Source organism: Symsagittifera roscoffensis, chromosome 5 (assembly GCF_963678635.1).
Source record: "Symsagittifera roscoffensis chromosome 5, txSymRosc1.1, whole genome shotgun sequence".
Classification (NCBI taxonomy): Eukaryota; Metazoa; Xenacoelomorpha; order Acoela; family Convolutidae; genus Symsagittifera; species Symsagittifera roscoffensis.
The window spans coordinates 3,946,485-3,968,718 of record NC_087066.1 but is presented as its reverse complement, the minus strand read 5'-3'; the positions used below and the strand labels follow the sequence as shown (position 1 = coordinate 3,968,718).

Sequence of the window (22,234 nt, the reverse complement as noted above, 5' to 3'; positions counted from 1 at the left end):
CATAGCAAGAAAATCGACTTCGATTTTTTGAGAAAGGCATTAAGCCAATAGGAACGCTTAGCGATTTTGATTGGTTGAACTTTTCAAGCATTCGGTCCTTCAAGCATAAGAACCCTCCCCGTATTTAGAGAACCGCGTGTTCAGACTTGTCAGTATTGAGACAAATACTGTATAAACCAATCAGATTCGAGACAAGGAAAAAATGAATAATTAATAATTATTTTTTTCGTAAATTTGCTTTCTCATCTCGATTCTGATTGATTAATATGGTAATTGTCTGCTTACTGACGAGTATGAATACGCGGTTGTCTAAATACAAACCGCACTCCACTAGCGTCATATGGTTCAATTAGCAGTCATTGGTAAAGAAAACGTGGACATATAACACTTTTAAAGCTCATCGGATCAGATCAAACCACACACTTTAAAATTGAGAACGAACCTGAAAATGAGAGCACACTAGAAAGGACAGATAATTAGCAATAGTTGGACGGCAGAAAAAACGCGAGAGTAAAATCCAAAATGAAGATAGTCAACCAGTCAACGGCATGCCTAAAGAAGAAAGGAACAAGATGATTCGCGCAAAATCTTTTTGGCTCAGAAAATTAGGAAAAAAAAATTCTTTAGCAAAAAAAATTATGAAAGCCAAAAACTACCAAGCGTTCATCAGACAACCAAATGTGACATTTGAGCGTCACAAAATGTTAAACAACAAGAGACAGAGAGAGAGAGAGAGAGAGAGAGAGAGATATGGAGAGAACCTCGAAATATTTTACGGGTCGCAGGCCGAAATGGCGAAATTAAACGGAATATCGATCAGTAAGAGAAGGATGAATTAAGAATAGTCAAATAAATAAAATAAAGAAATAAAGAGCTGCGAAGTTCAACAACAATCATTAACAAGAACACTACCTGCACTGAATGTAGCCCTGATCGACAAAAAAGAGATTGGCTATCATCTGAAGTTGACAAATAACCTTAAACGTTTCAATGAGGCTATACAATTGAAAGCAATTCTCTCGAATTATGTAAAAGAGGGAGCCAGCGTTAGCTATAGGTAGCAGAAACAGCTCTGAGAATTGTGGCAGAAGATTTGTCAAAGACCACTATGCAGTCTGTCGTCAGGCGAAAGAACCCAAAAAAGTTTTGAAAACGTTATCTACGCTAGATTTGTCCAATTTCGCACTTTTTCATCTAAGAGTTACAGAAAGTTACATTTTGAAAGATAGTAATATAGTAGAAGTGGAACTTAGCAAAGTCGTAGGGCGTTCACTTTGAGATCGTGAGAGCGTGTAATCGATCCCCTGCCGTGACATTGATAGTGTGTGAGGACGAGCTCTCATTTGACCTCTAGCTTCAGGTCTACCACAGCCTGACCGATTACGGCTGCAATAGTGGTACCTGATTGAATACGGCCGCAATAGTGGTACCTTGAAAGCTCTAGACGCAAAAAAACGGCCTTGAGACGCAAAAAAGAGCTTCGCTCAACAAAAAACTGAAACTGGAGTGTGCAGAAATAAAAAAAAACGGACTATGCTTAGACAGGGTAGATAAATCTCGATCACAAGCCACCTGAAAGAACTGGTCAGAAGAACTACGGATGAATAAAAGTTCCATTTCAACTGCACAAGAAATTATACGCTGGTATTCGAAAAGCGTCTCAAATTATTTTTTTGGAAAGTGTAGTATCATTTAAAGCCTGAATCAGTGCTTCTAGCTTGAAAACAATGTGTCTCCTGTTTTTTTTAAAAGGAGAAACGCGCTGTCGCGTAGCAAAAATGACTTGTTTTTAATCTCTTAGAAGATAAATTGTTTTTGCAGATCCTGACCCGGTGACTAATTTGAGGCTGATTGAGCGTGGCACTGACAGTCTGACATTCACGTGGGATCCCCCCTCTCAGGGACAGTATAACTTCTTCCGGGTGCAATTCACTCAGGGAGATTCGCTCTTAACAGATGAGACGTAAGAATATATATGAATTCATAGACAGTTGCAAAACATTAAGAAGACATTTTTGTGCAGATAAAGCGGAAATATTTTTTCCTCTCTTTGTTTCATAATAGGGCGTTTCTAGAAGTGGCGAATCTTGCTCAGAGCGTAGTAATGACTGGCAATTGCCGTTTGCCTGCCTTCGAAGTTTGCCTGTTTTAAACATTTCATTGGAAACTAAATTACAGACGGAATTAATCAAAAACAGCAGGTTTCTTTCACAAAACTTTTTCAGACTTTATTACCTCAAGGTCACCTGAAGATTTAGAAGCAACTTTGAAATTTGGAAAATTGTTAAAAATTACCAGATTGCTCGTTGAATTTAATTCAGGCTGTCTCTTCAAACCTTTTCAAAATTGTTTAAGAACTATTTAAGAGTATGGTCTCCGAAAATGATTCTGCTTGTAAATCGGTAACAAAAATTTTGCTATCTTACATTTTAGAATGAATTTAATTTAGTGTAATATGCATGTCTTTCAGAACTGAACGGTAGGTTGCAGCTTGCAGCTCATTTGAACTTTGATTCTGGCGTCTATTTTCTGTCGCCTTCGTGCTGTTGATTCTGTGCTTATGCTTTGCAGGTATAGTTTGTAAAAGCTGTCAAACTTTTAGCCTGTGACATGTCCCTTGCAGGTTTAGCAGTTTTCCATTACGAACAATTTTTTTTCCTCAAGTTCTTCTGAATTTTTTTCCGACTGAAGGAGAATAGTCCGAGCGTTACAGCTCCAAGAATAAATTATCGTTATGAAGACTATATATTTACAGCTCCAAGAACAAATTATCAACAAATAAATTTCTTTATTTAACTGCTAGAACAATATTGTAGTTACGCTTATTGCTCAAATGAAATTGCTTGCTTGCGAAATGGTGCCATGTATAGTTAAGAAGACTATATATTTAAGATTTCAAATTTATTTTTTCTTTACAGGGAGTTTCTGTCATCGTGTGTCATGTTTCAAAAATTTTTAGATAAATTTATCTATAACAAATACATTTTTGTTCCGACTTTCGATACGAAAGAAACGGAATATTTGTGCTCGGGGTGGGTTTTTTTTTCTTCAGACAAATTTCGACTTTTTAACTAGCCATTTTTGACGGAATTTTTTTATATCATTCGAAAGGTAGTGTTGTCCTGAGCTCAAATTTGAAATTTCACCTGTGATCATTTTTCGTAAAGTTATGAGGGTTAAAAGATTAACATTTGGGCTAATTTGGGACAATTAACGCGCGATATATTTCGCGTTATTAACGCGTAAGCGGAGAGTTAATCCATCTTAGAAATTGTTCCAAATTGGTTAAAAGAAGCCTATCTGCCATAATTGATTTAATACAAGGAACGAAGTCTCTCTTTCTGTACTTTATATGGCGTGTGGGGGGATGATTTTCAGAAAAAATTTCAAGTTTTAGAAAAAAAAATTTTTCTTTAATTTTATTTCTTTTAATTTTTTTCAAATGTTATTACTGCTGCTCCATAAACCTTAAAGGCAGTCAGAACATTCAGGGCTTCGCCCTGATACGAGCAGTCTTGTTTTCTTTACTGGGAGATTCTGTCATCATGATCATATGTCATATTTCAGTATAATAATTTAGAATGACTTAATCAACTGCATTTAAAATACTGTAAACTTTGAAACTAAAGAAAATTTAAGATCGATTTAGCCCCCAGAGAAGAGTCATTGCGTTTTGAATCAGAACTTAATCGAAAAAAAAAATAAAATATTATATTTTTGCCGCTGCCGCTGTCAGAAAAATTATTCTTACTCAAAATTTGTTTATAAAAAAATGTTTGTTATATAATTCTATACTATTCCAAAAAACAAAATTGAATGAAAATAGCAAGATTAGTTTGTGAGTTTGCATTTTAGTCTTTCAGGATGAATACAAAATATACAGTTGTAAATCAACCTTTTCTTGTTTTTATTCTTGAAACCCTAGATAGTCACCCTTAGCCTACCCATGGTATCTCAAAAGTTTTCAGGCCTCAGTCATCTGATTCCAATTTGCGGTAGATCCCTGCTTTTTGACCATGGAGCAACTGGATTGATCAATTTAAATTTGCAAAACCACTGGTACAGGCTGTGATATCCTATACGGTATCGGGTCGTAAAACTAGTAATAATTCAAGAATGTATTCTTTTTTGCTTGAATTACTTGTTTCTTGTTTTCTAAAGTTAGTCACTGAGAGTGATACTGCAGATTCAAACTCTGAGTTCTTAGCTGTGTACCAATGTCACTGCACACATGACCTTGGACACAACATAATAATAATAAATGATACCACTGAAGGCTAGTATTACATCATGCAATTACTGCTATTGCAGTAGCAGTATGACATACCCCCCTCAAGAGAAAACAAATTTTTCCATATATGAAATAACCTATGCTATGAAGAGTTTTATACACTCGGTTCACAAGGAGTTTCTGAATTTGGAAGATTTGTAATTTAGATTCTCAAGTTCTTAGTTTTCTTCGAGTCGATTCTCCAGCAAGGATTGTAATTTGTTCCTTTCACCAGCGTTGCATAGCCTAATTTCCTCCGGAATAAGTGTCTCTGTAATAGTCGTAATTTGGACTCTACGGGCCTGTCAATTCGTTCTTGGAAGTCTGTTACTCTTTTCCGATATTCCTGGAGTGCAGCCTTAGGAAGTGCTCCCCCTGACAACTCCTCCGATACTTCCTTGATGGAATGTTTGACTGGGTCTCCAAATCGCTTCGGCGCTTTACTCTTACTTTATCTAGAGCTTTGTCGTACTCCCGATTCTTCAGCTCTAGAGTCGTCAGAAAACCCCTGAAGGGGCTCGAGTATTGCATTTCGTTCGGATGCTGGCTGAACATTTCCTCTGAGATCGTCCGCAACCTTTTAGACCCCCCTTTTTAGAAGTTGGTCTGCCAGATTCTCCCACTCCGCAGGTGCCAGGTTACGGTTTTGAAACGTGTCCAGGATGTCCTCCGGACGTGTTTGTGAGTCTATCGTCTTTAGTTTGGCCTTCTGTTTGGTTTTCGGAGTGGAGCTCGCATGAACGTCTTTGTTCGAGGTAACCATAGTGGATCTTGATTGTTCGTTGCTCTGGTCTACTGCGATAGTAGTTTGCAGTTTGTTTGGCAGTTTTTCCGGTTTGTCGTCTGATTTTTTTCCCTTCATCTTTTTCTCACACTTCTTTAGTACAACCTCTTCCTGAGTTTTAGGTCCAGATATCGAACTAGGGCCCGCTGTATTTGGCTTCGCTCTTTTGATGGCCAGGTTCAGTCCACCTCCAGTTTCTGTGTCCTTTGAGGTTATAACCGTGTGGCTTTGTCGAAACCGATCTACCGGGTTCACAAAATCGGCAATTTCCACGGCCCGTCGTAATTCTTCATCGGGTAGTTCTTCATTATGCATCTGGTTTTACGTTCTGTCACCAGAAAAGTAGCTCCTTTCACCTCCCAGCCTGCCGAACGAAGATTTGTCTTCAATGCCCCCAATACACAGATTGGTTGTTTATTGTAGTCGACGAATAGAGTAGCCAAGTTCAGTTTGTCTGACGGAATGAATCTTGCCTTGTTCGATTTATCAATTATTTCTTTTGTCGTCGCCCAGCTTATGAAAAAGACTGGACTTCCGGTATCTACCGTCAGTTGTATGATTGGATTGTCTATTCTCACCATGGTTTTTAGTGATTTTACTCTATTCGACGTTGGATCTCGGAGTAAATCAATTTTTCGGACTTGAATCTTCTCCCCATTTAACTTCTTATTGTTTTCTTTGATTCTATCTCCCACTTATTTCGAGATTCTTTCGTTCTCCGGCTGATGTGTTTGTATTGACATTACTTCAAAGTCACTTCATGAGCCGAAGCTTTCTCTTGTCAGATCACATTCCTCTTCTGATCCTTCGGCTTCTTCCGCGACTTCACTCACTTGCTGAGATCTACATGTTTTTGCAAATTGATTGGGTTTTCCATAATTTTTATAAGTTTTGCCCAGTGCTGAACAGCTTTTTAGATGTCCCTGGTCGAATGCTCTTCCACATCTGTTACAGTTTTGTTTTCGCATTAGAGTTTCTGTTGTTATTTTGTCGTTTATTCGTTTCCCTCTTATGTTGTTGATTTTTTGTGTTTCCTGTTGTATTCCTGACGGCCATCACTGGTTCTTGTTATATCCTCACCCCAGAGTTGTAGTTGTTACTCTTTCCTCCTGCTGCTGCTGCGTTTGTCTTCTGAAATGCCATTGTAGTCAATTTGCTGTGTTCGAATTTTATAGCCCGCTTCAACACTTCCTCTGGGTCTAGCGTTTCAAATGTCGGGGTATCCTGAAACGTCATATTTTTTTATTTTCGAAATGAATAGGACACGAACTATCTCACTTTCCAGTGTTCCCAGTTCTGATCTAGCTGCTTGAGCAGTTAACGCTGCATGGAATGCCTCCAGTGTTTCCCCGGATTCTTGCAATCGTGTGAACAATTTAATCTTTCATAGGTCAAGCCCTCTACCTTTTGAAACGAGACCGCTGCTAGCTCTGTAATGTCCCTGAATGACATTTTATGAGATTTCGGTGTGTGGATTTTTCTGTAAAAATCGTTTTTTTCCCTTCTGTTTCGAGAGAGAAGATAATCTGGATACCAGTTTGTTTTGTACTTCACTGTAAAAAACGTTGTGGTTAACCTTTGGGCTCCGTCTTCTTCTCTCCTCATTTTCCAGCATTACTCTATCTCTTGCCAACTTATCTCTAAGATTTCTGGCTCTCGCCGCATCTTCATTCTCTCCATCTCGTGGTGTTTCTGGTCGTGGAGGTGGTTTTCTAGTATGTCTTTTGGTTCCTCCAACTTAACTTCTGGGTTTACGTTCTCTTTTACAGTTACTGCCATTAGAAATTGCTCGAACCAGATTCTAAATTGCCATGGAGGATCTATGTTCGCTGACGCCCAAAATACGGGTATTTCCATATCCGTACGGTTATCCTGAGCTGCGAATCCTGCTGGCTGCGTCATGTGATATCCTATACGGTATCGGGTCGTAAAACTAGTAATAATTCAAGAATGTATTCTTTGTTGCTTGAATTAATTGTTTTATGTTTTCTAAAGTTAGTCACTGAGAGTGATATTGCAGATTCAAGCTCTGGGTTTTTAGCTGTGTACCAATGTCACTGCACGCATGACCTTGGACACATCATAACCATAATAATTGATACCACTGAAGGTTAGTATTACATCATGCAATTACTGCTATTGCAGTAGCAGTATGACATGGGCATACCCAATCAAAAAACAGGGCACTGACCACCCTGGACTTTCTATCAGTAAGCCCTCGATCGGGCGAGCATCAAAACTGACGAGAAGACAAGCACGAAGGCAGACATTTGAGAAAAGTTACCTTAATTATACGTTGGACATGCCTGCAACTTTGGATCGTGAACATTGGGAGAAAGTATTGTTCCGTAATCCTTTTCTATCAGTTCTGAAAGCTGTTTAGATTCCAACTCTCTATCTCTCATCGAACAGCCACCAAATTTGGGCGATAGAATACACCAACTAGAGTTACAGCGACGGATCAAATCTCAATCGAAAAGTTTTAGAGACCAAGAAAGAATGTCGGCCCTCCAAAATCCGAGGGACTGACGACCAAAAAAAGTCAAACCAGCGAATCAACTCAATCACGATGACAGGGCGCAAATTTAGGGGGCTGACCGTCGGAATTTTTCACTCCAATCGATCAGACGAAATTATGAAAAACTCTAGATGCAGAAACAACAGAGAGTTCTATGACAATTTTTTAGATTTAGAATTCAGTTTGGGTTTTTTGATTGTTTGGATTCGAGTAAATCACACTGAACAAAGTTCTTGGACAGTAAAATTAGCACTTGTTTTGAAAGAAGCATGGTATGGGAATTCATCACGCCAAAAAGGTCGTCTCAACAAACGGTCAACATCGTTGGGTATTTTCCTCTTAATTTGATTCTGTTTTGCACGTCAGTTTTGCGGATCATGTTTTTAATGACCATGTTTTTAAATTCATGTTTTTAATGATGAATTTCTTCTGATGAATTGATGTTTATAACAACATTAATAAGTTCTAATGAACTCAATATTTAGGTAAGGTTTGAGCCAGTGTTTGTCTCTAGGGATTGTGAAAAATCTATGTCATCTATCCTCCCTCATAATGAGAGGCATGGTAATTGAAGACATCACTCGATAGGCGTGGCTAAGTGGCTCTTTTGGTGTTCCTTCAAAACAACCCCGGTCGAGGTCCTTGACTAATTTTTTGACTTTGTCGGTCGCGGAAATGTTGATTCCGTGGCCAAATATCCATAGTCTGGACAGGGTTTCAAGTCGCGGACAAATTCTGGAAATACCTTATCTTGGTCGCGATGGCCAAAAAATTAGTCGCGGCGGTCGAAAAATTAGTTGCTGCTTGGTGTACTTAAGTATAATACATTTTTATTTATATAAACTGTCTGCATTATTTCGTACTTTTTTGAAAAGAAGTTTTATGTTACGATGTTCGCTATTGCAGGAGAGTAACTTTGTAGTGATTTCAGGAGCGATTCGGTTCTGAACAGGACTGGTTTGACCCCCGGGGTTGTCTACAAAGTGAGTGTGACCACAATATCCTACCAAGAATCCGCTTCACAGACAGTGGAACTAACTGAGGAAACAGGTTAGTATTTATTTATAACCAACTAACTTGTCGTTCTGCAATTATTGATTCGCTTTACTGTGGGAGGCTTGTGTAGTAGTCAAGAGACTGAAATCGAAAGAGCTCTTATACTCAATTTCAAGAGATTAAAGGTTCGAGCCTGCATGTACTGACAGAAATGGACTGCAATCAGTTTTATCAAAAAATGTAGAAAAAGCCTAAAAATAGCAAATTTGAATGAGTTTAAAAATGATTGATTTAAAACAAAAATTAGCTAAAGCTAATTTCAAAAAATCAAACTTAATCGATTTTAAACTGATTCAATTAATTCTGTTTGAAATTATTACAATTAGATCTGTATCTACATTTGAAGCAATTTAATTGATTTTTTGAAAACTTTTCGACGCTTAATTCGATCAAAATTGACACTATAAAAATTTACAGCATGACGATTTTTTCCTGCTTTTCTTATGCTTACTTTATGCAGCTCTTAAAAACTTGAATTTTTTGAAAAAAAGAGCGACAGTATTTCGGGACACTGCTTTTCACGTGATTTTTTTTTGCAATTGTGTCAAAAATGAAAACAAAAAAGTCAATTGAAATGGGAATAAAGTGGTGCAAAAACTCACTTTCCTTTTTTATTTTGATTGCACTGAGTTGATTGCGTGGAAAAAATTCTATAGAGATATTGAATTTTTAAAAATTTATGAAGAAGATTCCAGTCTCTTCCAGTATTTTTCAGAATTATTACATGCTCGGGGAGGACAGCTAAGAGGGAGATTGTACGGTTGATCCGTCAACTCACTCTTGATTACACAGAATCAACTATACCTGACTTCTTATCATAATTTCAGTTCCCCTACCTGTGTTGACCTTCGGTGCTCTCGGAGACCATTCAACAGAGGATGAAGACCCCCGAGTTATCTCCTTCAACTTCCAGCCGCCGAACCCCGACCGCATCGGGTGGTCTGGATTCCGACTGTACACCTGGGAACTGTACTATAACGGGACCCGGAACTTTGATCTAACAAATGTTACACTCACACCTGAGTTTCCGGCCAATGTGTCGTCGGGTACTGATGACTTTCCGGTGACGTACATGAAGTACGGGACACTCTATGAGGCGGACGTGGTCACGTTGTCGGAAAACGGAGATCTAGAGAGCGAGCCGACATCGTACAAAATCATAACTGGTTAGGAGAAACACGCCAGCTTGACAACGAGATTTCAATGTTGTCAACTTTGTTCCTCACAAAGAAAACCTGATGACAATAACCATAACAAACCAACTTAGAAATAAGGAGTTCTTTTCAAAACCATTTTTTGAGAGAACACCACAAGGCCGAATTATTGTGCAATAGGAAGCTTTATTTATAGTTTAGTTATATGCTTTTCTCTGGTTAGTTATGTTCTTTTTCATCCAGAGCCAAAGTCGCTGGAGTCATTTACGATTGCATACTTGGACGACCAGATTCTGCGGGCCAACTGGAGTCTAGACAGACACGACAACAACTTCAACGGGTTCCTGGTTCAAGTGTACAACAACGACACTGATGAACTCCTTGCCAACGAAACCTTCGAAATTGGCGGACAGGTAAGAACACAAAACAGTTGACTAATCACCTTGACTGAATTAAAGCAAACTTAATTTTTCCTGAGACATTTTTAGCCAAAATGGTACAAGGATAGCCGGTTGCTGAGCAAGTAGCACAGGTTTTGGGGTAGTTTTTAGCTTTTTGGTGTGGCCTTTTGACATCCATGTTTTGCCGAACAACCTGAAAATTTTTGTAAAGCCGCATTTGGCGCCGATATGACAAAGTTGAGCGCCGGAAAAAGAGCAATGTTTTGGTCAAAATTTTCCAAAAAAATGCCTAAAAACGCCTTTTTTAGTCCGAACGACGTTTGAAAAATTTGCCTATTTCAAAGAATTTTTTTTTCCACAAAATAGGGTCCTTAAACTATTTTGGGAGAGCGCGGAAAGTTAAATTGGTCAACCTAAAAGAAAAGTTCGCAAAATTTAAAATAGAAAAATTTTGAGCACGCCACGGTTAAAAGGAAGGCAAGCTCCACTATTGAACAGCAAAAGTAAACAAGACTGCTCGTATCAGGGTGAAGCCCTGAATGTTCCGACTGCCTTTTAATGTTTATGGAGCAGTAATATCTTTGAAAAATTGAATGAAAATAAAATGAAAAATTTTTTTTCTACTAAAATTTGAATTTTTTTAAATGAAAATTACCCCCAAGCGCCATATTAAGGATAGATTTCGCCCCTTGTAACAAATCAATTATGGCAAATAAGCTTCTTTCAACCACCATCATGGAACGATTTCTAAGACGGATTAACTCTCCGCTCACGCGTTAGTAGCGCGAAATATATCGCGCATTAATTTTCCCAAATTGGCCAAAATGGCAATCTTTAAACCCCCGTATTTTTGCGAAAATTGATCACAGGTGAAATATTTTTTCAAATTTGAGCTCAGGACAACAATACCTTTCGAATGATAAAAAAAATTCGTCAAAAATGGCTAGTTAAAAAGTCGAAATTTGTCTGAAGAAAAAAAAACCCACCCCGAGCACAAATATTCCCAAATTTTCCGTTATTTTCGTATCGAAAGTCGGAACAAAAAAATGTGATCAACTTCTAATTTCAAAAGTGAATTTTGATATTAAGAGTAATGAACGTAGTGAATACTCCTATATACGTCTTAGTCGACTATTTGTTCGAACATTCTTTGAAAACCTATCCCCCTTTCTTCTTCCAAATAGATTCTTCCTTCTAAATTCGCCCTTGATTGTTAAATCGCTTGCTCCAGGCTTCCTCGGGAACATTTGAGCTGGACATCAGTAGCTTAGATTCCATCTCGGAGTTCAGAGTGCAGGTGATCACAGAGGTCGAATACCCCGATGTCTCACTCACTGCAGACTCCGATCCTGCACAGTTCTTCATCACACCAGGTCTAGAATAATCTTCTTCTAGAACAATCTAGAAAAAAATCTAGGCATCAGTTTTGGTATTTCGATTTCATTCTTTTAAATGGTCTGATGAGAAGGTATCTAATACCGCAGATGGAATTAGTTTTTCGTCTAGTTTTTCAATTTCTTCTTTTTTATCAGTTTCTTTTTTTTCAAATGAAAAGGTTTTTGATAACCGTTCAATTTTTTCCAGTTTTCATTTCTATCAAAAGTTTGATTTTTTATATGGATGAATTGTGATGAAAATCTTAGAACCTATAAGTTTACGAATGGATGAATTGTGATGAAATATAATCATAAATGTACAAGCATTAATTTGCAGTGAGGATTATAGAGTATTTTCAACTTTAACAATACTGCTCGTAAGGTGCAAAATCTGAAATTTGCGACTGCCATTTAAGCTATATTGAGTAGTATCTGCTATAAAAAAAAACTTGCAAAATTTTTAAAACCATTTTTAATACGCTATAAAAAAGAGCAAAGTTATATATTTCGCATATAGCAAAGTGTTAAAAAGACCAAATAGCTTGTCTCAATTCAATTTTGAACAATTTTTCAATTTTGAATCTCCGCTGCGTTCATAGCACTAAATATATTGCGCGTTGATTATAACAAATTGGCCCAATTAAAAATCTTAAAACCAATAAGTTAACGAATATGAGGACAGGTTTCAAAGTTTGACTTCAAGACAACAAAACATACCGGTTGATTTAGTAAAATTTGTTCAAAACTTGCTAGTTGATAATTCAAAAATTGTCGTGGAGAAAAAAATGACCCTGAGCACAAATATTCTGTGACTTTCTTCGAAATTCGGAACATAATATTTAGGCCACAAATCTTAGTTGGGCTAAAGTAGGGACTCTTAACAATCACCCTTACAACACAATGCTGGTTTTACCCCTGCAGCAGTTGGTTCTTAATTAATATGAGGCAAATAGTGCCCGTTATTGACATGAAACTACTCGCAATCATTTTTATACAGAAAATGGTCCAGAAACCACGAAAAAAAATAGTTTTCAATTGATTTAAATTGTTTGATTAGTTTGTAATTTGATAGAGAAATGCAGCCTCAATTGATTCTAAAATCCGAACTAATTCTAAATTGGTTTGAATCCATTTTTTGGCTTTTTTGTTTCATTTGCATACAGATATCGGTAACAAGAAAATTGATTTGTATCAATCAGCTGATAGTGTATCGTATGTTTTTCAAATATCTTTTCGTTTGAAGTTTGACTTTAGAAAAAACTATCAGTTTAGCTAACTTTGTAGATTGTTTGTACCAAAAATGTGTTGATTTAATAAAAGTTTTCATTTAAATGTCATTTTTTTTAAACAAAACTGAGCCTAGAAAGTTGATAATGAAAAGGATAAATGAGTAATTCTTCATGCAGTTTTTTTTCGTTTACTTGCCATGGGAACGCTTAGAAATGCAAATATCAAAAATGATTCCCGTAAACTCAATTGAGTTGGGATGGATGTCCAACTCATAGAGTAATTTTAGATAGGGTACACCGTCTGCTCGTCACGCTATCTTATTTTTGGCCGGATAGATTCATGCAATTTCTTAGTCTAATACCGATAATAATCTTACTCTTATATCTCTTAGTCTCAATAGATCTAGAGTATACTGGTTTGTTACGATTCGGTCTCTTGGAGAAAGCAACTAAGTTGTAAGTTAAATTCAAATAGCTCTGGTGCTGAAATTACAAGTAATTTCAGCACTTACAAATAAGTGGGTTGTTAGTTCGATGGAGTGTGATTGGTTTAGTCTTTAATATTTTATAGGGATAAAGTATCTAAATTATAACCAATAATAAATTATAGTTTGGATCTGGTTCCACAATAGTTAGCTCTAAAAAAATTCTCCTTGCTCTCGGTAGCTTTGATCGAGATATTTCTTGAGAACAAAATTTTGCTCAAGTTTCGAAACAAAAAGAATAGTTCAGTTAAACTAATTTTGTAAAATTTTTGATAGATTTCATTACCTTGCAAAAGTCTTTTTAAAGCGATTAAAATTTCAAGTTTGGCAGTTCGGGTATCCTTAGTTATTTACTTAGATCTGCCTGAGATCGTGGACTATAACGCTACTCTGACTAAAATCACAGCATACATTAATGTGTCTGCATTCGGAGACGAGTCTACCTTCCTCGCCAATGTGAGTATATAAGCATATTAACACAATCTCAACCCCAATCACAGCCCAAATTTCAATCCTTTCAAAATAGGTTCATGATCCCGTTCATTGCCAATGTTACCTCATTTACCCACAGAGACATAATATTTATATTTCACTTTTTGTTATTTATTTTTCAAGTTATATTTTTTAAGCTTGTTTATACTAATATAATAATTAGCTAACGCGATAGCTTAGAACAAGTTTGAAAGGTAGAATAAAACCGGATTTTTTTAGGTATGGGTAACATCAATGAGACATAATTTATATTTCACTAAGGTAACTTTAAAGCTAACGTGTTACACATCGTATCTTAACGCTATATTTTCAACTAAATTGCACGGCCAAAAGAAAGAAATTTTGTTTGTTGTTTTCTTCAGCTGAAGAAAGCGTCAACTGGTGAATCTCTGGTAAACATCTCAGTGAATGCAGCCGACTGCACAGATTACCCCAGCAGATGTCCCGTGACCTTTATTGACCTTGACCCGGGCACAGACTATACTGCCACTGTGTATGTAGTGTCCACTCCCAGCCCATACAAGATGTCATTCACTGGGGACCTGTTTTCCACTGGTGAGTGAAAAAAAAATAATTTACCACAGTTTGTTTTCAAGAAGACAACAGACTCGATTTTTTTTACACAACTCATACCAACAAAAAAGACCATATTTGACGAACACCTAAAACGCCAGTTAGCTGCTTATCGGAATAATAGATTGCATACATTGATAATTGTCAGTCCTCTGTATTTTGCTTAGATGATATCAGAGTTTCTTAAACAATATATGGTTCTTACAAAATGTTCTGCTATAACACGAGCAGTTTGATCATTGATGCGCAGAAAAAAAACAGCATACTTGTTATCTGAATCAAAATACCCTCTGAATAAGGTGTTTTTTTTAAAGCCAAACTACTCGTCTTAACTTAAATGTGATAAAAAATACGATCCGTTTGATTATTTGAGTGTTACTTTCCCAGTTGGCTGAACAAGTAATTGAGGAATTTATCTCGTTTGTATATAGTCTCGCCACATGTGTATGGTAAAGGAAACATTTTGCATTTCTTTCACTTCTAGCTTCTCTGCCAGATGACTTCATCAGCACTTCTCACAATGCCTCCTCCTACATGATGAGGGTGAACTTCGAGAACCTCCCTTTTGGAGACACGGATGAGATAGTACAGTATACTGTTGTCATGGCAGAGAAGTCGGGGGGCTCTAACTTCAAGGCCGACAACGCCGTCAACAGTCAGTCATCCTTAAAAAATTTTATTTATTTTTTTAGAACAAAAAGTTTTAAATAACTGCTTGGCATATATGTTACTTTTAAATAATAATAATAATAATGAACAACATAGTTAAAATATAAAGTGCAACCCAAATAAGCTTAAATAGTATATGAAGATTTTAAGCAAATGCTTTGCTTTTTAATCATATGTTTTTTCCCCAACTCTTGCAATATAGATATATATTCTTTTATCCCCTGCCTTGTATTTTAGAAAAAACTTGCAATATAAAATACCCAAGGAAAAAACTCTTTGATCGAAGAGCGCTATCACCGACAGCTATAAAAGACAGTTTTATGTTTCAGCTATGTACTGGTCCAACTACATCGACACTGAGGATCCCTACCAAGTTCTCCCCCTTGAAAACTACCCAATGACCTTCAACATCGAGCAAACTGACCAGTCCTGGTTCGTGGACATAGGCGTGGACATATGTGACCCCGATGTGTCCATCCGCCAAGTGTGTAATGGCCCTCTCATGTCCATGACTGAGTACTCTCTTTGGGTTGCAGGGGTCACTGCAACGGGTCATGCTATTCTGAGTGTGAAAATTGGCGGGCTAACTACTATTGCTGGTTAGTTTAAACACCCCCACCCCCCTCCCCCTCTCCTCCATGCCTGGGTAGATTGCAAATTATACATGCTGGATTGATTCAATGCCAATCAGTTTGAGAGATGTCCAACTTAAAAGAGATTTTTTCAAGCTCCCCTACCCACCTCGCATAAGCCTCAAGATTATGACGTAACGAATGGTTTTACAAGGTCGATTAGGAAAACCAAATGTCTTCGAAATGGCTCAATTATTTAGCGCACCAATTTTATATTATAACAATTGGACATTGTAATACAAATCTAAGTTGACAGGTGGGAGGAAGCATGCGCGGGGGGGGGGGGGGTGAGGGGATGGTCTTTAACAATTTTATGATAAATGTGTGAAATCGTAATAATGATACGATGTGTTGCAGATGGAATTTCGGAGCCGGCGATTGTGAACAAGAGTCTGACTGCATTCACTGCTGTGTTCGATCCAGTTCTCCCAGAAGACGCCACTTACACAGTCCAGGTTCGATACCCACAAACTAACTTCTCCACTATCACCTTTGAAGTCTTTTTAAGCTCTTGAAGATTTGTGAAGATTTATCAAAGATACCAAAGCATCTTCAGAAAAGTTCAGTCTTTTATGAAGTGACAAACTGTCCAAAAAACATGAACATGTTTAAATAGCTCTACAGTTCACCCAGCTAAAGTGAAAGTCAATCATTTATTTGTCAGATCAGCGGAGCAAAATTAGGCTTTCCAATTAATGGTTCGTTTGTCTTTTTTTCCGAATATGTTGGATGTAATTCCAAGCGGGTGGAGCAATTATAAGATATCTTTTTCAATTAAAATTTCTTGGATAGCCCGTTGCTGTGCAAGTAGCACAGGAAGAATGTTCCAACAAGGGGCGGATCTAGGTTTTTCTTGAGGGGGGGGCGGATTAAAAAAATTCGAAAATTTTGACGACCTTTTTTTTAGGTCGACAAAATTGATTTTTCGAGCTCTCCCAAAGCACTGCTTTTTCCTTATTTTGGGTTAAATTTTTTCCGCCGCAGGCAAGTTTTTGAGAAAAAAACAGTCAAAAAAGGGCGTTTTTAGACACTTTTTGGAAATTTTGACCAAAAAATTGCGTTTTTTCGGCGAGCGCTCCCCCCTCAAAATTAGTATATATTGGCGCCAAAGGCGCCTTTAAAAAAAATAGGGTCGGTTGGCCACAAAAAGGATTTCTTAAAAAGTATCAAAGGGGGGACCCTTTGGGTCGGCAGGGGTCGAATCCTTGAGAAAAAAGGGCGTACGCCCCCCCCCCCCCCCCTTAATCCGCCCCTGGTTCCAACAAAAAATTGAAAACAAAAATTTAATCCAATTTTGGTTTTTCCAAATTTTTTTTCTGGTTTTTTCTTGAAAAAAAAGGCGACTGAAAAAGGTGATAAACTTCATGAATTTGAGTTAATAATTACTTACGTAATTCTAATATTCTAACGGTAAAATAACATTAAATTTTTGCGAGGAGTTTAGACTGCTGTCTAACTTAGTCTGAGGTAGTCGAAGCTTGAGTTTTTTTCTCTCATTTTGTGAAGTGATTGGAACAATAAATGCAATGCCCTTTCTCATGAGAGTTTCGAGAGTTTCATAAAAAATATACAAGAAGATCGTATTTCAGCTAGAATTTTAATCAATAATAGGTGATATATTACAATAGGTAGTAGGTTCAATTTAAATAGCTGGATCGCTTTTTGTTATACTTCGCACATTAGTTTGTTTCAAAAACTAAGTTTTTTGGCAAAAGAAGTGTGAAATTTGAATTTTTGATAAGCATCTCATTTGGCAGAGTAATGCATTAACAAAAACTATCTTAGTTGCAGTGCGATTGACTGAAAATGAAATGACTATAATATGCAATCATAGCTCTCAAATCTAATACATGTACTAAACTCCACTTATTGTTACTACCACTTATTGTAACATATCACTCAATGGCCTGCTAAAAATGTCTCTCTTTTATCCCTTGAAATTCGTTCTTTTGGTTCAACTCAAGTTTTAAAAATATCAGGTACCATTAACCCTTTTCAGTTTTTTCTATAATTTTTCTGGATTTGAATTTCAACATACTTCACAAAAGCAAAAAATCAATTAATTTATAAAGAACGGTGGTTTTCGAAGCGCGGTAATATTGGCTAAAAATTTAAAAATTTAGTTTTAAAATTTGTTCTAGTATTTCATATAACCGTTCTTATGAGAACTCTCTTACTCCTTCATTCTCAAATAGGCTAACTGTGATAAACAAATATCAGTGGCGAGAATTTGTTAGAAAAAGTTTTAGGGTGAAAAAATTAGATTTATATTGACAATCAAATATCGAAAAAAAATCAATAGACAAAAGTTTATGTTCCGACTTTCGAACAAAAAAAGTTGGAACAGTTGTGTTTGCGCAATTTTGATTTCTCCAGACAAACTTTTTTTTTAACAGTTTTTCAGCAAAGTTATCGCAGTTAAAAGAAAGTAAATTTGGCCAACTTAGGACATCTAGCGCGCGATATATTTTGCGTTACAAACACGTACACTGAGGTTTTAATCCGTCTTAGAAGTTGTTCCAAATATAACTGAAGCAAGCTATTTGCTCTATTGAATACTTTACAACATGCAAAAAAATCACATTTAACTGTACATGGCGTGTGGGGTAGATAAATAAAAATCGTCAAAAAAAAATTTAACTTTTCATTGATAAATTCCTCCATTTTTAAAATACGAACATTTTTTGATCGGGCTTAAAATGCAGTCAAATATTCAGGTTTTCTGATGTTTTTTCGAATGAAGTAATTGACACTAAGCAACCAAAATGTGGTTTCTTGTGAAGCACAGTTTTTGTAATTCGCCAGGAATTCCACAGTCAAGTTAGCATTACATAAGCGTATAGTGGAACTTAACGGGTTAGTTTTCACTGTTTTTTTTTGTAACTCAATATTAAATGGGTTTCCGTGGAGTTGGCAACGCAATGGAAGAATGGAGTTTGGTTTCATACGTTTTACAAAATACTCGAAAAATGCTACAGTGTAGTAAATCTTGACTATATTTTGTTGGCACAAAAGTATTTTTTATATTTTTTCTGATTTGCTCTTTTTTTCGTATGAGAATGAGCAAAAATATTAGTTATCTGATGATAAAAGTATTTTGTAGTGAGGTGTTATTTTGTTTGAAGAAATTGAACTTCGACAAATTGTCGCTTGACAAGTCTGCCATAAAAAATTTTGAACTGTTATCAACTGGCAGCAAGATCTATTATCCAAATTAAAATATTATTTCGAAGAACGATTAGAAAATTAGAAATTTCACTGCACAAAAAACTCCATAAAAATTTTTCGGCGGAATCATGAAACTATTTTTCTTTCAATATTTTTTAATTAAACTAGCTTTGAGGCGATGTTTTTTTTTGTTTTTCTTTCAGGAAACATTAAATTTGGCTCTTTCCCACTCCCCGCCCGCATTTGAATATTTGAAATTTTCCTTTTCTCAGATGTCTAACGTCTTTTTTTATGGCTTTATGCGTGATCTTACAATGTCAGGTATGAAGAAAAAATGTGGTCACAACAGTTAGTTTATTCATTCAAAAATTCTTTACGTTATGAAATCGTTAAGTGTGGGGAGTGGAATAAATACTTAAATTGTTGTTTTTGAGCGTTTCTTGTGTTTTCAATATAGAATGTTTTCAAGTGCAGTTCATTGCCGTTTTTAAAAGAAAGGGAAACGCGACTACCAAACAGAAAAAAAAGTAACGATAAACTTGATCGATTTCTTATTTCGAAATTGATTTCTTCAAGGTTTACGTACTGATTCAGTTTTCTCAAATTCACTCAATTTCATCAAAAAAGTGTCCATGATTTTTTTTCTTGAAATTCAAAAACCTATAAGTCAGTATTTCATTGTAACTCGAAAAGAAGCTTTTAAAACAAGCTGGTCAACTTTTTCTTTCCTCGCTTTCACTTACACTTTTCCAATTTTCTGTTGACTTTGTTTAAGAATGTTTAACCCGAGCAAATATTAAAATTCAATAAGGTCTGTCACGATAGTTTCAAGAAAGATTAAAAAATCAAAAGAAAATTATTGTGAACAGATTTGTTCTTCATACCTTACCTCTTAACATCACACGTTTAGCCATAATCACACGGAAAAAATTTAAGAAAAATGAAAATTTGAAATGTGGAGAGGGGAAAGTGGAAAAAAGCCCGCCCAAATCTTCTTTTTGATTTTAATTGTCTAATTGTCTCCTATTTTAAATGCTTTTATTTGACCTGTTTTCTTCGTATTTTTGGGCCAATTTCATGTTTTGTTTCAGGCGATTAATACTCTGACTGGCGAGATTTCCTTTTCTAACATCCAAGGGTCCTCCTGCAGTCCCAACTGCTCGGTGGAGTTGACTGGCCTGCAGCCAGCCACCGATTATGACGTCATCATCACCCCCTTCTACTCGGGGGTGGAGAGACGGTCGGAGACTGTAGTGGTGTCATCCAGTTAGTATAATGTTCGCTTTGAGAATCAAGCTTAATCGGTTCTTAGGCACAGCCTTTGGCTTTATATTTTTGTATATTAATAGGCAGGCTTTTTAACATTGTAAGCCATTACCTCCCCCCATTAAAAAACTAACCTAAACGATCTCCCGAGTAGAATTAAACGGCGATCTCCCGAGTAGAATTAAACGGCATCATTATGCAATAAGTAAACGTGTAAAAAGCTGAATTCTGATAATGGCTGAAAAGGATTGATCTTAGCCAAGTCAACAATTTCCTCTCTAACGCGGCTCCTAATTCCTTTCTCAAAACTATTTCAGCAACAGGTAAACTGACGGTTTGGGCTCTTATATCACCTCATCATAGATATCGACAAACCTCATTTTTGAGCTCCCTGGTGGCAGAATTTCAACAGCAGAAATATCTCGTATTTAAAAAAAATCGCGCAAACAACCAGAAAAAAGAAGAAAGAAGAACAAAGTAGAAAATTTCATGGTTTTTGGCTGGTTTCGACTTTTGAAACAAAGCAACGAAAATAACAAGGCAGATAAAAACAAACAAGATCTGTGGTATAAATGTTGGCTAATACAACTCCTATTTGCCAATTTGTCCTCCTGCCAATTAGGCCTTCTGTCAATTATGTTTTCTGCCAATTAGGTCTTCTGCCGGACGGGGTGGTGGTGGCGCCGGAGTTCAACATCGAGAACCCCTCCTCCTCGTTCAAAGTGACAGTGAGCGGACTGCCGTTCGGAGAGGACGAGTTCGTGTCCTCCTACCTGGTCATAGTGGCCTCGGAGGACCATCCTACTGATGAGTTAAACAATACTCTCCCAAGTTAGTTAATAATTATAATTTGTTAGCAAGCTTATAATCAGAAAAAAATAATGTTTTGTACCTTTTATGACCCAGCCTTAAGCCTGAAACAATGTCATTTCACCAAAATGCTCCGCTTTTAGTCGTCGCAGAGCGAAAAAAAATTCAAATTAGTTTTAATTGGGTTTAAGTTAAGCCTGATTAAGTCATAACTTCATAGCACTTAATAACCTTCATTAAACTTCATCCTTTAAATATCTTATAGGAATGGCGATATCTAGTTCACAAAATCATATACCCTCAAGGCACAAAAAATCAGGGTAAGGGGAGGGGTGGGGGGTTTGGGGGTGAGCGGAAAGGCGGAAAACTTATCAATTCACAAATGATCAATTTACAAATCCGGACATCAGGTAGAACATAGATCAAAAGAAAAGCCAGTTAATACTAGTTTCAGGGGCGGATTTGGGATTCGACCCCCCTCAGGGATTCGGCCCCCTGCCGACCCAAAGGGTCCCCCCTTTGGTACTTTTAAGAAATCTAGTTTTGGCCAACCAACCATAAAACTCTTCTAAAGGCGCCTTGGGCGCCAATATATACTAAATTCAAGGGTGGAGCGCGCGCCGAAAAAACGCGATTTTTTGGTCAAAATGTCTTTTTTTTGCTGTCTTTTTTTCAAAATTCTGCCTGCGGCGCATAAAATTTGGCCAAAATAGGGACTAAACAGGCTTAGGTAGAGCTCGAAAAATCAACTCGGTCGACCTAAAAAAAAAATAAAAAAGGTCGACAAAAATTTCGAAAATTTTTTGAAAATCCGCCCCCCCCTCGAGAAAATCCTAGATCTGCCCCTGACTAGTTTGAGATCTTTAAGTTAGAAATTATACGAAATTTAAACATAAATGATGAGAAAGAACCGACAACTGATTCTTGATTTTAGTTTAAAAGTTTGATGGATTTTATCATAACTTATTCAAAAATGTAGCCACGACGTACGCAGAAGCGGGTATCGATCCGGATAATCAGACGACGTCTATTCCGCCCTACTTGCCGTGGGGTAACCAGACTTACCCTCCTGAAAACACAGTAGACGACACTTTCTCCCTCGTCATCGGATCCGAAGGTTGTAATGGCACTGAGACTGGGTTCTGCAACGGACCCCTGCCACGGAACTCGAACTTCAAGATATGGCTGGCAACTTATCCCGAGGGCAACGCAGATGCCATAGTCAGAGGGCCATACACTGGTTTCTCCACTTTTCCTGGTTGGTTTCAGAATTTAAAGTCAGCGAATTGTTTGAGACATTATTTATTCCTTTTGTCTAATTGTTCAGAAAAATTTTACACTTTTTTTTTTG

General features: G+C 36.9%; 1 protein-coding gene across 1 annotated transcript in view; it reads left to right on the top strand.

Annotated features, from left to right (window-relative positions):
* The window catches only part of LOC134846573 (uncharacterized), a 99,117-nt gene that overhangs the window by 56,726 nt on the left and 20,157 nt on the right, over positions 1 to 22,234 (top strand). Inside the window, exons 19-31 of the mRNA XM_063863957.1 lie at positions 1,822 to 1,963; positions 8,504 to 8,622; positions 9,456 to 9,794; positions 10,026 to 10,195; positions 11,415 to 11,556; positions 13,632 to 13,729; positions 14,128 to 14,320; positions 14,823 to 14,993; positions 15,337 to 15,606; positions 15,997 to 16,094; positions 19,899 to 20,073; positions 20,728 to 20,904; positions 21,863 to 22,141. Coding sequence (XP_063720027.1) covers positions 1,822 to 1,963; positions 8,504 to 8,622; positions 9,456 to 9,794; positions 10,026 to 10,195; positions 11,415 to 11,556; positions 13,632 to 13,729; positions 14,128 to 14,320; positions 14,823 to 14,993; positions 15,337 to 15,606; positions 15,997 to 16,094; positions 19,899 to 20,073; positions 20,728 to 20,904; positions 21,863 to 22,141 — 2,373 coding nt within the window. The remainder of the gene's footprint in view (positions 1 to 1,821; positions 1,964 to 8,503; positions 8,623 to 9,455; positions 9,795 to 10,025; positions 10,196 to 11,414; positions 11,557 to 13,631; positions 13,730 to 14,127; positions 14,321 to 14,822; positions 14,994 to 15,336; positions 15,607 to 15,996; positions 16,095 to 19,898; positions 20,074 to 20,727; positions 20,905 to 21,862; positions 22,142 to 22,234) is intronic.